Raw genomic sequence first — 11,672 nt, forward strand, 5'->3', positions numbered from 1 at the left:
GTATAGCAGTAGTGCTGGTCAAGACGTGGTACTGCTACAAGTTAGCTGTAGCGCGTTACTAGTAGCGCCCCCCCCCCACCCCGCCGCGCTACTACTAGGCATTTCACCCGCGGTACTGCTAGGCTTTTCCCTAGTTGTGCATCTATTTTTATGTGCCTTGGATTTGCAATTATTTCTTTTGGGCTCACTCAACATATCATAATCTTTTCTGCTTTATCTGCATTTTAGTTCATCATGTGATCTTTGCAGACATGGCTGCTATATTTGTTTGTCTCAAGCATCAGTGGCATCCATGGGCTTGACAACAATCTGAAGCAAGTAATTGGTGGTGAGAGATTTCTGAATAGTGTAACTTGAATAAGGATGCTACCTTGCTATTCATCTATGTATCCTGCTATTGTAGGAACACAATTTCTGAATAACTAAGTTGGCGCATCTCAGATCAACATTTTGTCTTCAACATTACTGAACTTTTTAGAGTTCTGATTCAATTTTATTTCAGAATACTTGCAGCCTGAAGAATAGAGCAATTCTTAGTGTTTGTTTGGCAGCCTTTTTTTGGAAGTATTTATATATGTTATTTAAATTGGGTTCAATTCTTTTTCCTTCAATGAAGTTTCATGCCCCTAAAATATAATCTCTTAACTATGTAAACATGCATTGCACTCTGTGCTGACCTGCTACCGTTGTCTAATACCTAACTTTCATTTTACTCCACCCAAATTTTCAGTTTTGAGGGGATTTTTGTTTTTGGGGATAGCTGCCCTTGGTATTGGAGAAGACGTGAGAAGGATAAATAGTCAATGGCAGTAGCTGAACGACGTCGTTAGAGTTGGGCGTAAGCGTTCATGGGGGGCAGAGAAACGGGATTCGGGACTTCTGAATAGTACTTTTGGTGACATTTAACATTTTTTTCTAATATATTTCCTTGTAACCACACATACTTGTGCTTTCACTTCGAAACTTCAATAGGCAATTTGAGTTGGTGGTGTGCTTTAATAATGCATATTGTTGTTCTCTGGTTTCTCCATAGTGATGTCTTCTATTTTTTGATTTTTTAAATCCATACTCAAAATATATATCACATGAATTTATGTGCAATAGTTGAGATGTGTGTTGCACGTGCATGTTTACTAGTTATCGAAGAAACGAAACATGAACGGTTACTGTAAATCAATAATTATTCTACAACAAAAGATATTGCATCATCATGCAAACTGTACTAAGGATTATCATAACATGTAAGACCTATATTCTAAAGGTAACAAAATCATTTCAACGGAATAAATCTGAAAAATGATGTACACAAGTTAAGTACTAGCCTAAAACTCTAAATAGGCCAAACTAGTTATTGATTATTAAGTCTATACTGTTCAAACCATGTGCTTGGGCGACGACTAGTATGCAATAACTATTACCTAAAAAGGGTTTCCCACGATTATTAAGTAGTAGCCTAAAAATCTAAATAGGCCAAATTATTTATTGATTATTAATTGTATACTGTTCAAACCATGTGCATGGGCGACGACTAGTATGCAATAACTATTGACATGACGACAAGCGCAACCATGGAGTTCCTAGGTTTACTGGTTCCAAGTAGAGGCAGTCTTCCTCGTCATCTCACATCTCGAACATCAACGACTCTAAATTTCATCTGCCGTTAGGCGGAGCTTGGTCGCTCATCTCAAGAGTCACATCACATCGATGTCTTCCAGACAATGCTGGCGGCAACTCTTCCGTTGACCCTTTGCTGGCTTGCTAGGCGTTACCCACCACAAAATAAGGGGTGGCTGCTAGTACTTGTTATCAGCAGCGAGTGGATATCTGGAGCCGAGCTTAGTGGTGGTCATACATTAAGAAATTATATGTCTAAAATTTGAAATCTTGGCCTTTTTTTTGCGAGAAAACTTCTGACCTATTCATCAACTGCCAAAGTAGTACAAAGAACACCAAAAGTAAAAATTACATCCAGGTGGACCTACTTTTAGTTAGATGAGTCAAATCCGTTTGATTTTTATAATTGTACATAAACATGTCAGATACTAGTAGCCTTGATCCGTGAGATGGTCACAATAAGTATACTATAGTAAATCACAACCAATGGGAAATGCAAATGTTTCTTGTTGTAATTCCTGGAAAGTCGAAAGAGGTGGCATGACAGGCTGGAAATGACAGAGGGAGAGGAGTACATGCGGTGACAGAGATTCTGTGGCGTGAGGCATACTCTGTTGAACCTGTCCACGTACCTTCAGTTTCACACGCATAGGACGAGTTCAAAGTCCTTGGCGGTCAGGGTAGTTAGTCGTTTTGTTGCCCCGACCACAGACATCACTTTCCGGCCGTTCCATCCACAACTCTTGCGTCGACCCTAGCCGGCTACCTAGGCCTTACTTACAACAATATAAAGAAGGTCCGGCAGAGACTTTGCTGCAGCCAGTGAGTGTATATCTATAGCTCCTAGTGGTGATCACAGTTACCGGTTGCTTATCAATGGAGCAACCAACGCCGAGAACAACGGCAGTCGTGCCATGGTTGCTGCTGCTCTGCCTCGTCTGCAGGGCACCACAGGCTCGTACCCAGCCCGACAACAATGGTATGGAAGACATATGAATGTTTAGTTTCCCTGCAAAAATTGGTGCACCTACGAATGGCGTATCCATGTTATAGCTGTGGGGCCCCACAGCTATTTTGATGATTCTTCATATACATGTGTGTATTCATATAAAGAAAATTCAAAAATCAAGTAAAATTTATGATAATCATCTCTTTGACCTCACAGATTTATCATCCTGGCACCGCCATTCCACTATGAATGAATCTCTAATCTATATAGCTGAAAACTGCAGATTTCATCAGCATAGACTGCGGTCTTCCAGGGGAGACAGGCTACAGGGATAACACCACCTCGTTGTACTACACGACGGACGACGCTGGCTTCATCGACACTAATGCTGGCATAAACCACAACATCTCCGCTCAGTACATCAACCCGTCGATTCCCACGAGCTTGCACAGCGTGCGCAGCTTCCCCAGCGGCGAGCGCAACTGCTACACTCTGGGCTCACTCGTGTCCGGGCTCAAGTACCTCATCCGGGGCCAGTTCTTGTACGGCAACTACGATGGCTTCAACAGACTACCCATCTTCGACCTCTACATCGGCGTTAACTTCTGGACGACGGTGAACATCTCATCATCCGACGCAGTGGTGTATGCGGAGGTCATCATGGTCGTGCCAGAAGATTCCGTGCAGGTTTGCCTCAAGAACACCGACCGCGGGGTGCCGTTCATCTCTGGGCTGGATCTGAGGCCGCTGACGATCAAGCTCTACCCACTGGCCAACGAGACGCAGGCCCTCGTTCTGCTTCACAGGTTTAACTTCGGACCCACTGATGAAACAATTATCAGGTGAGAGAAAGATCTTAAGGACTTGCTCAGTCCATTGAGATCTGGCCACACTCAAATCTTAATTATTTCCATCATCCATCACAAAACGCCGTACTGATTGTTGAATTGAAACAGGTACCCTTATGATCCATATGACCGGATATGGTTCCCTTTTGTCGACATGACAGACTGGGCTGAGATAAAAACTGGGGAAAAGGTGAAAATTGATGACGAGCTCTTCCAGCCGCCCGAGGCAGTGATGCAGACGGCCGTCACGCCGCAGGACGTCTCCAATAACATAGAGTTTACCTTGGACCTCCAGAGTTTCCCTAGTGACCTGGGGTACATCCATATGTTGTACTTCTGTGAACTGGAGCATCTTCAAACAAAGGCACGACGGGAGTACAACTTCTACCGGAATGACGTGCTGAGGCACTCAAATTACACTCCGCCATACCTTGTGACCGATTACATCTACTCATCCGAGCCCTTTCAAGTCGACCAGTACAAGGTCTCCCTCAACGCCACCGCTACGTCGACGCTACCGCCCATCATAAACGGCATTGAGCTATTCGCCGTGATCCCAACTACCATCCAGGGCACCGACACACAGGACGGTGCGATCATATGCATACATGAGCTAGCTCACTAGTCATTGTCGTAATTTCGTTCATGCATGTTACTGACAATTGGTTTTCTGTTAACAGTATCTGCCATCACCGCAATCAAGGAGATATACCAGGTGCACAAGAACTGGATGGGTGACCCGTGCATTCCCAAGGCTCTGTGCTGGGATGGGTTGACCTGCAGCTACGACGTTTCCAAACCTCCCATAATTAGAAACGTGTAAGTAATTCATATCTATAGTTCTATACTGATTTAGTTTGTCTGATAAGACTAAAACTGAGCCACTTTGCTCTTAATTTCTAGAAACATGTCCTTCAATGGTCTGCATGGTGGTATATCGCCAAATTTCGCAAATCTAATGGACGTCCAATACTTGTACGTTCTGTTCTGTAGATCTACCAATTTTACCTTTCCATGTAGTATGTATTGTTTATTTCTTTTCAGCAAAAGTGGTGACAAAAAATATGTTGCAGGGATCTCTCAAACAATAATTTAACAGGATCAATTCCAGACACCCTTTCACGAATACAATCATTAATATTTTTGTAAGTTTTGCAACAACTCTGATTAAGTTAATTTGAATATGTTACCTTACGTTTTCTTTCACTCATGTCAATATTATTTTACTTTCTGTAGAGACCTCTCAGACAACAATCTGAATGGATCCATTCCTTATGGACTTATCAAAAAAATTCAGGATGGGTCCTTGGATTTGAGGTCAGTTCCCTCATTTTTCCGATTACATCCTACTGGTACTCAATAAATTCGATTAAGCAACTTGTTTTCTTTTTCTTGTAGATATGTCAACAATCCCGATCTCTGTACTAATGGCAACTCATGTCAGCTTGCTGAAGGGCGCACCAAACTAGCCATCTACATAGCTGTTTCTGTAGTTGTGATTGTGGTGTTAGTATTAGTGGCAGTACTATGCTTTTGCTTCCAAAGAAAAAGAAAGCAAGGTGAGTCTTATAAACGAGCACAAACATTCTCGGATCCACTTCCCCTATCCATGAAAACCCAACGCTGATATTTGTTGTGGGCTTGTGCCATTGGGTGCCTATCACAGGATCAATCAATTATTCTGTAAAGCTGACAAGTGATGGCGATGGGAATAGTTCGCTTCGACTTGAGAACCGTCGGTTCACGTACATGGAACTGGAGACAATAACGAACAACTTCGGGCGAGTGCTTGGCCAAGGAGGGTTCGGGTATGTCTTCCACGGCTGCCTGGAAGATGCCACTCAGGTGGCAGTAAAGTTGAGGTCTCATTCTTCAAATCAAGGTGTCAAACAATTCCTCGCAGAGGTAGAACTTTTTGTTCTGCTACACAGAAATTTGTTCCAAGAAATTTCACTAGAACTTCTAGTTTTACTACATAGAAGTTTGTACCAAGAAATTTCACCAAGTCCTGATCACTTGTCCAGGCTCAAGTTTTAACACGGATTCATCACAAGAATCTTGTGTCCATGATTGGTTACTGCAAGGATGGGGTGCACATGGCACTTGTCTATGAGTACATGCCTCAAGGAACCCTACAAGAGCACATTGCAAGTATGCAAGTTGTTAATTTGACAGTACATAGTTAGAATTTGATCACTATTTGCAATAAGATACATGCATGCCAAAGTGCAAGACGATGGAGTGTTACTTCAGTTGTTATTTATATATTACCATTTGAAGTGTCAACTGGTGTAAAAATTACAATGTCTTTGTATATATTTGTAGGGGAAGACAACAGCGGACGAGGTTTACCATGGAGACAAAGACTCCAAGTCGCACTTGAATCTGCACAAGGTACACCACTAAAAAATGCAGTCACCTACCCTCAAACATGTTGTTCTTAAAGAATGTTGAACATTGGCTAGACTGATGATACGCAGGTCTGGAGTACCTTCATAAGGGGTGCAACCCACCTATAATTCACAGGGATGTCAAAACCGCCAACATCTTGTTAAACGCGAGGTTAGAGGCCAAGATTGCCGATTTTGGTTTGTCCAAGGCTTTCACCTGCGACGATAACACCAATGTATCCACCAACACGTTTGCCGGCACACACGGATATGTAGATCCAGAGTACGATTGATCTCTTCCGCTCTCCTCCAAGCTAACCTCTATGCACGCAATGTTTCTAAGTAAAGGTACATGTTTGTAGGTATCAGAGAACAATGTATCCGTCGACCAAGAGCGACGTGTATAGCTTTGGTGTCGTTCTGCTAGAGCTAGTCACAGGAAAGCCAGCCATCCTACGCAACCCCAGGCCCATCAACATCATCAACTGGGCACGACAACTACTTGCACGGGGCGACATTGAAGGCATAGTGGATGCGCGTATGCAAGGTGATCATGACATCAATGCCGTTTGGAAGACAACAAACATTGCACTCATGTGCACTGAGCAAGCTCCCGCGCAGAGGCCCTCCATGACTGAGGTGGTGATGCAGCTACAGGAGTGCCTCGATCTGGAGGAAGGCAGCGGCGGTAGTGGCATGAACCCACACATGGGTTACAATGCTACCATTAACCGGTCCATTGGTGTGAGCCAGAACAACACTATGTTTGAGACAGCGTATAATTATACGACAGGGCCACCAATGGACAGCAGTCCCGCGTCCACCCGATGAAGCTGTCTATGCCAATCCATTCTACTAGCCACCATGAATTCTCTTATTTCACAATCAGATCTCTACAAGAATTTTGAACATGTTCTTACTTAGGTGAGTAATGTTCTCGTAAAACTCTTATATTGTGTTAAAATGAAATATGAATAGAATAAAGGAGAGGTGGTACTTTTTTCCATTTCTATCACCGGATATTGTGTTTGCAAACTCTCAGTTTAGTTTGAGATAGTGGGCCCAAAATATTATAGTTTAGCATTTAGCAAAACTATGTTTTTCCCTTGCTAAATACTAGCACTTTTCTTTGTTACTTTCATGTTGATCTTTACTTTCATGAAGTTTTGCAAGATAGTAGTTGATAATATCAGACAGTAATCGGCTTGCATCCAAGTCACACCGGACATTTACACTTGGTAGCTAAGATATCTCTTGCCAAAATAAAGCCACTGTAATACTGCTTCGGTTCTCATTTGTGACATTTGAACTAATGAGCATCAAGCAAAAACAGTTGGAGGCAGTAGTTCACTAATTGTTAACCATCCTATGAAAAATGCTATTGTTTGCTTTACATAATATATGTAAAATACTAACATTAAAGGTTTTTACAATACATCATTTGGTTATTAGAATGCAATCTTGATTGTCCTTGAAAATAGATGTTTGCAATGTTTTGGATAAATAAGAGAAGTCCACGTTACAACCTTGAATTGCCACTAAAGTTTAAGAAACTATCTCGAACTTCAGAACCATCTACTTTACCTTCTTAAACTCTTAAAACCAGCCAAATATCAGCCATGTCTCCCTTCAAACCAGTTTAATCTCGGTTTTACTAGTTTTGTCGATTGAATGCCTAGTCAGCATACTAGTCACCCTGCCACGTCACCTACCTACCCAACCAAGCTCCCTATCTCTATCTCCTCATCCAAATCACCCTGAGCCATTCACCTCACCCAGCCGCCACTGCCTCCTCGTAGACCACCTGACCCTGACACACTGCAGCCAGCACCACCGACACCGGGGACTGGGATGACGGCGTCGTGGTGCCACTCGACGGCTGCAACCCAAACCATCTCTCTTCTTTTCCCTTCTTTCACTTACCCCAAGTCGTTCCCCTCACCCAGCCGCCACCTCTATCAATTCAGGGGCTGCCCTACAGGGTGTGCGCCAAGCCAAACTATGCCACCCGCGGCCACCGGACTACACGCCAAGGGACAACGAGATACATCATCAACACAACGGTGACGAGCAGAGTTCTGGATTTCACCCGAAATTTCTGTTCTTCGCCCAATATTTGTCCATCTTGTCTAGGATTGGTATATATATCAGCGGGCCTAATATTTCGGCCTACTTGAATTCCTAGCCCGGCCCAAGGTCCAACGTAGGCCCCACATATGCCTAGTGGTACAAAACACGTCGATCCTCTTTGGCGCCTCAGGCGCCCATTACTGTGTATTTTACAAACAGGCGCGTGAATCGGCTGGCGCTGGGCCGTCCCATGTCGTTTCTCCATGTTTACAATCCGCAAAAAATATTCGCGCTGTTTGCGATTCAAACCAGCGACCACAATCATCGAAATGCACTGGTGTAACCACCCCGCCACCCTGCAGGATCTGCTAACTTTCAACATTTTTTTCATTTTTCCTTGTTTTTCCTTGTTTCATTCTCTTTCCTTTTTTCTTCTTCCTGATTCGATGAATTGTTTGCACATAGGTGAACTTTTTCTACAAATTGATGAACTTATTTTGAAATTAGATGAGCTTTTTTAAAATTCCATGAACTTTTTTTTCTGATTCTGTGAACTTTTTTCAAATTGCTGAACTTTTTCTTTTCAAAATCATGAATTTTTTAAAATACATTATTTTTTTCAAAATCGATATTGTTTTATGAATTTTGAACTTTTTCTGAAAATCAATGAACTTTTTTCAAAAGTGATCACCTTTTTTTCAAAATCAATTAACCTTTTCAACTTTGTGAACTTTTTTCCAAAATCGATGAATTTTTCCTAATTCGTGAACTTTTTCTGGATACATGAACTATTTTCTAATTCATGGCTTTTTTAAAATCTTTGAGCTTTCAAATTTTCTTCACATTATTTTCCTAAAAAATTACATTTTTTTCTAAAATGTATGTAAAATAAATAGCGCAGCTACAGTTTGTTCTTATACATTTCATGTTGTAACCATTCACTAACTCCTAGTAGCTCTAGTGGTTAGGCAAGACCGCAACATGGGAGGGATCGAACAAGGGACCTCCTGTTGTTTACGCGAGTGGCTAGCCAACGGGATAAACGTGCTTTGATGGTTTAAGATGGCACGCGAAACTATAGGCAATGTCAGATCCGAACATTTTGTCAATTTCCAAACTCGAACAATATATTGAAAAATGTGATTTTTTTTCTTACAAGCGGATAATTCTCAAATTTGAGAAGAAAAATAAAAACTCGAACATTTTATGAATATGTGAACAAAGTTTTGATAAAGGGAACATTTTTTGAATATGTGAACAATTTTTGACAAAGGGAACATTATTTCTAACTCTCAACATAATTTGAAAACATGAATAGTTTTTAAATCTGTGAACAATTTTTGAAATGAAACCACTTTTTCAAACTCAGAAAAAAATTTGAAAACGAGAATATTAAGTTTTTGAACATGTTTTTAAAAACATGAACATTGTTTTTTACATTTTTAAAACTGTGAAATGTTCTTAAAACAAAAAAGAACAGGAGAACATAAGCAGAAAAAACGATAAAAAAACTGGTAAGAAACCTGAACAAGCATTAAAGAAATTTGTGATTATTATTTCATAACGGGAACAATTTTTAAAATCACGAACAAAATTTGAATTTTTCGATTTTTTTTTGAAATGGAAAACATTTTTTGAAAATCCCAAACAAATTTGAACACGAATTTTTTTAAATACATTAACAAAATTTTGATTTTTTTGTAAATTCGTGAACAATTTTGTAAAAAAAGATACATTTTTTTAAATATCAATCATTATATGAAACTTCCTGACAGAATTGAACAAAAACATTCTGAACATTTTTGAAAAAGGGAAATTTTTTTAAATCCCAGGACATTTTGTTTAAAATGCGAACATTTTTAGAATTTATGAATTTTTCGGAAAACACAAACCATTTTTTTTTAAATCACGTTTTTTAAAAGTGAGAACAATTTTTTAAAGTCTACGAACAATTTTTTTAACATGAACTTTTTTCGAAAAATAAAAAAGAAACGAAAAAAGGAAACAGAAAAGAAAAGAAAAGATAAAATGAAGTAGAAAAATAAACAGAAAAATATAAAAAGTAAAAATCAAAAATCAAAAAGAAAGAAAAAACCGGTTCAGGGAACCTTCTAGAAGTTTGCCAAATCTAGAAAAAACCGTCTGGGAAACTGTAGAAGATTCCCAAGACCGGAAACGCGGACACTGTTAATGGGCCAGCCCAGTTCATCGTTCGATCGCCAGCTCTTATGCGAAGCCTCGACAGCTTGACGCCGAGAGCGTCAAATAAGATATTCCCTCCCATCTATACCTATACCTACTGATAAAAGAAATATCTATTCTTAGTCCGTCATACTTATTTATAGAAACCCTCCCCGATGTTTCTGACATTGAACCCGGAGTACATATCAAATGTTTTTTAAAATATCAATATCTTCTAAACCGTAACTCCAAATTTGACATGTTATATATGGAATTTGATTAGAAAATATATAGAATCTGAATATGACGTTATTTTACCGGTTAACCATTTAAAATAATAATATCTAGGGTGCAATTTTAATCAACAGTGCATTATCCATTTTTCTGTCATATCGGTACTGATCCGGATTGTGGATGAACATCTCCGCAAAATCAGGATTGGAGACGAAATTGAAGATCACTTGCCCGTTTCTTCGCCCATTTCTTTGTACGCATTAAATCTATAAGCAAGCCGTGTTTAAATAGAAGACATGTGAAATATTGAACTTGCGTTTGTATTGGCAAAGACCATCTTTGTTTGGGCCGCAGCCACAAGTACTCAGATTATAGACCATTTTTTGTAAATTAAGTGTGTGTGGTATTCTTTTCTCCCGTTGCAACGCACGGGCCCTTTTGCTAGTAAAACTCTATATCTGAACGGCGCAAGCTCAAATCCTCACCGGAGCAATTTTTTGAGAGGTTTTCGCGCTATAAATGCCTTGCGTGTTCCTGGGTCAGCCCTGATCATGCGCCGTATAGGAGCTCTCATAAAACTCTACTAGATCATTGATGGCGCGCGTTGCTGCGCCCGTCTATTTCTACTATGGAATGTTAGGAATTTCCTTCAATATACAAAGATATCAATTTGCCAAAGCTTATACATTTGTTAGCACAACAGATGAGACGAATGTCTTTTCTGAGGGCTAGAAGAGGTAATGTTAATTGGTTTGCTCGGGAAGTATAGCGGTAGTACGACGGGACATGGTTTTTTATTCGGTCTAATGGGCTTCAAGTTGGTGCTTGATTTTGAATGTATAAACTTTTAAATAGGACGGTCCACAAGTGGCATGGTAGATAATGAACCAGACATAAAATCAAAATCAGAACCAAGACATTGATGGCTAGACAAACGACACAACTAATTTAGTATAACAGAGTGCAGGTACATCATGAAACACTAACACTGTAGGCACATTGCCTTTGTAGACAACATAACAACATGTGCAGGGCTGACCGAAATGAGTTATTCAACAACTGGTTTACAACATTTGCATAAACTCCGGATGTTAAAACCTAAGTAATTAACATAGCAATATGATGCCCCAAAGCATGCAGGCAAGGAATTGCTCGACGTCATCTGTGCATCCAAAAGAACTAATTAAAAGAGAAATCTTACAGTCACAATGATGTCTACATTTAGGCTTGTGAACTCTGAATCAAAGTCAAGCTGCATAAAACAGAGAACCAACATGAGAAACAGATGTAGTAATTTAAATGCAGATAACAGTAAAGTGCATGCTGCCATTTGTTTCCAAATTTATAATCTTCTAAAAATGAATACATGAGATGTAAACTCTTACT

At 40.1% G+C, this 11,672-nt stretch overlaps 1 protein-coding gene across 1 annotated transcript; it reads left to right on the forward strand.

Moving 5' to 3' along the window:
* Positions 1–2,435: 2,435 nt before the first annotated feature.
* LOC119312878 (putative leucine-rich repeat receptor-like protein kinase At2g19210) lies at positions 2,436–6,821 on the forward strand. The gene is made up of 13 exons (XM_037588657.1): positions 2,436–2,593; positions 2,847–3,405; positions 3,520–4,001; positions 4,092–4,230; positions 4,315–4,386; positions 4,485–4,556; positions 4,648–4,728; positions 4,810–4,970; positions 5,078–5,316; positions 5,436–5,562; positions 5,737–5,805; positions 5,892–6,084; positions 6,164–6,821. The coding sequence occupies exons 1-13, from the start codon at positions 2,491–2,493 to the stop codon at positions 6,630–6,632; spliced, it is 2,766 nt and encodes a 921-aa protein (XP_037444554.1). The 5' UTR covers positions 2,436–2,490; the 3' UTR covers positions 6,633–6,821.
* The last annotated feature ends 4,851 nt before the right edge of the window (positions 6,822–11,672 follow it).

This window comes from Triticum dicoccoides, chromosome 5B, assembly GCF_002162155.2.
Source record: "Triticum dicoccoides isolate Atlit2015 ecotype Zavitan chromosome 5B, WEW_v2.0, whole genome shotgun sequence".
NCBI lineage: Eukaryota > Viridiplantae > Streptophyta > Magnoliopsida > Poales > Poaceae > Triticum > Triticum dicoccoides.